The sequence below is a fragment of the Eimeria tenella genome, genomic scaffold (assembly GCF_000499545.2).
Source record: "Eimeria tenella Houghton genomic scaffold, Eth_scaff1636, whole genome shotgun sequence".
Taxonomy (NCBI): domain Eukaryota; phylum Apicomplexa; class Conoidasida; order Eucoccidiorida; family Eimeriidae; genus Eimeria; species Eimeria tenella.
Genome location: NW_013544101.1, coordinates 1 through 2,568, shown reverse-complemented (window position 1 = coordinate 2,568; position 2,568 = coordinate 1). Strand labels below are relative to the sequence as shown.

The 2,568-nt window shown below is 52.0% G+C and overlaps 1 protein-coding gene across 1 annotated transcript; it reads right to left on the bottom strand.

Moving 5' to 3' along the window:
• Positions 1-993: 993 nt before the first annotated feature.
• ETH_00026360 (uncharacterized protein) lies at positions 994-1,606 on the bottom strand (the record flags this gene model as incomplete). The annotated part of the gene is made up of 2 exons (XM_013379244.1): positions 994-1,047; positions 1,181-1,606. 2 exons carry the CDS (start codon positions 1,604-1,606, stop codon positions 994-996), a joined length of 480 nt encoding a protein of 159 aa, XP_013234698.1.
• Between the last annotated feature and the right edge of the window lie 962 nt (positions 1,607-2,568).

Here is a 2,568-nt window from a genome sequence, read left to right as displayed (position 1 = left end):
ACTAGCAAGCCAAATAAGTATCTAGGCAGCGTGGCAGCGTGGCAACTAGCGAGCTAGCCAGCTGGCTAGCTAGCTGGCTAGCTAGCTGGCTAGCTAGATAGCTGGCTAGTTGACTAGCTAGCTAGCTACTAGGCGGGCGAACATCAGCAACCCGGATAGCCAAATCTCTGTTATTCTAGTTAGTTGCTTAGCTAGCTGGCTAGCTAGCCACTAAACTAGCTAGCTAGCTAGCTAGACAGGCAGCTAGCTAGCTAGCCACCAGCGGCAGCAAACACAAAACGCCTTTTGAGGCCCCTAAGGGGCCCCATGGCCGCCTTGGGGGCCCCCTAGAGGGCCCCCTAAAGGGCCCCTAGAGGGCCCCTAAAGGGTTCCCTTAAAGTGCCCCTTTTAATGCCCTTAAAGGGGCCCCTTGGGGGCCCCAAGGCGGCGCCTTTGGGGGCCCCAAGGGGCCCCTTAGGGTACTGGGCAGGGCCTCGGGGGCCCCTAAAGGGTCCTTTGAATGGCTCCTTTGGAGGCCCCCAAAGAGGGTCTTTTGGGGCCCCTCGGGGGCCCCTTAACACACCCGTGGGGGCCCCTTGGGGGCCCCTCGGGGGCCCCTAAAGATCCCTTTCAGGGGCGCCTTCAGCAGCCCTAAAAAGTCCCTTTAAGGTCCATTTGAAAAGACACTAAGGGTCTTATTAAGAGCCCTTTGGGGGGCCCCCAAAGGGCCCACAAAGGGCCCCCAAAGGGCCCCTAAAGGACTTCTAAAACCGCCCCAGGGGCCCCCCAAGGGGCCCCCCAAGAGGCCCTAAGGGGCCCCTCTAGAGGCTTTCTAAAAGCCCCCAAGGGGCTCCTCAGAAGGTCTTTAATGGGCCTCCCTAAAACCCCGAAGGGGCCCCAAGAGGCCCCCAAGACGCCTCCCAGGGGGCCCCCAAGGGGCCCCCCAGGGCCCTCAAGGGGCCCCCAAGGAGCCCCTAAGGGGCCCCCCAGGGGCCCCCTTGGTGTTTATTGTGTTTATTGAAGGCTGGAGTCTCCTTGGTTTGCTATCTCCTCCAATAGAGATGCCACCTGAAGGACATCGCAATGCAGGCATTCACTGCAGCAGCAGCAGCAGCAGCAGCAGCAGCAAGTGCAGCAGCAGCAGCAGCAAGTGCAGCAGCAGCAAACGCAGCAGCAGCAAGTGCAGCAGCAGGTAACTGACCTCCGCTTCTAGTCGTTTCACTGTTGCCTCAAGCTGCGCGACGCGCTTGGAGGTTTTGCTGCTGCTGCTGCTGCTGCTGCTGCTGCTAGGTGTTGCTGCTGTTGTTTTGCGGCGTCTCGCATGCCCCGCTGTAATGGTTTGCTGCTGCTGCACCTCTAGCCTGGCCGCTGCTGCTGCTTTTGCTGCTCCTGCTGCCTTTGCTGCTGCTGCTGCGGGTTGAGGCTTCTCTTCAGAGCCCCCGTTTGCGCTGCTGCTGCCGTTGCTGCTGCTGTGGCTGCTGCTGCTGTGGCTGCTGCTGCTGCCGCTGCCGTTGCTGCTGCTGCTGCCGCAGGGGGCCCGCTGGTCCGCCGCAGCAGCCTCACCCGCCTCAATAGCAGCAGCAGCAGCAGCAGCAGCAGCAGCAGCACCAGCTTTGTCAGTCTGCATGGAACTTGTCAACTGATCCAGAAAAAGGACTTCTTTAATTATTTTTTTATTTTGTTTTTTCAAAAAAGAAACAGAAGACACCAAAGAGAGTTTCCGGCACTCCAAATCTGCTATTTTCACCTGCAGCAGCAAATTGAAAAAAAGAAATTTTAAATTAAATTAAAAGTGAAGTAAAGAAAAAAGAAAAGGCAAATAAATAAATAAAAAGATAATAAAGAAGATAGAAAGAAGATACCAAGAAAATAAAAAAGAAATAGAAACGAGGTTAAACGAGATACGGGAAGAAAGCAAAAAGAAACAAAAAAGCAACACTAAACCCTAAACCCTAAACCCTAAACCCTAAACCCTAAAAAAGGGCTTTACTTGTATTTCGAGAGCTCTTTCGTCGAGACTGTTTATTTGGGCGTTGCAAATTTCCAATTCGCTCAATAAGGCGCTTTCCAATGCGTGCAGACGCACCTGCAAACCCTAAACCCTAAACCCTAAACCCTAAACCCTAAACCCTTAAGCCTAAACCCTAAACCCTAAACTCTGAACTCGAGACCCTAGAGAGCTGTTAGACCCCGAAATGCAGCTCCAAACCCTGAAGAAGCCGAAACCCTTGAACCCTAAACCCTAAATCCTAAACCCTAGGCCCAAGAAATAAATTCTAATCCCTGAACCCTAGCTAGACCCCAAGCCCTTCCCTCACACGCTGAATCCCAAACCCTAAACCCTAAACCCTAAACCCTAGTTTCTTGCGCGAGTGCGCAAGACAAAACTATAGAAGGATAAACTGAAGAGAAAAAGAGACAAAATAAATAATCAAAATAAATAATTAAATAGATAATTAAAATAAATAAATAAATAAATAAATAAATAAATAAATAAATAAAACCCCACCTCTAATATCTCTCTTTGGTACTCCAATTGAGTTGACAAAATTAAACTTAACTGCTGCTCCTGGGGGCCCCCCTGGGGGG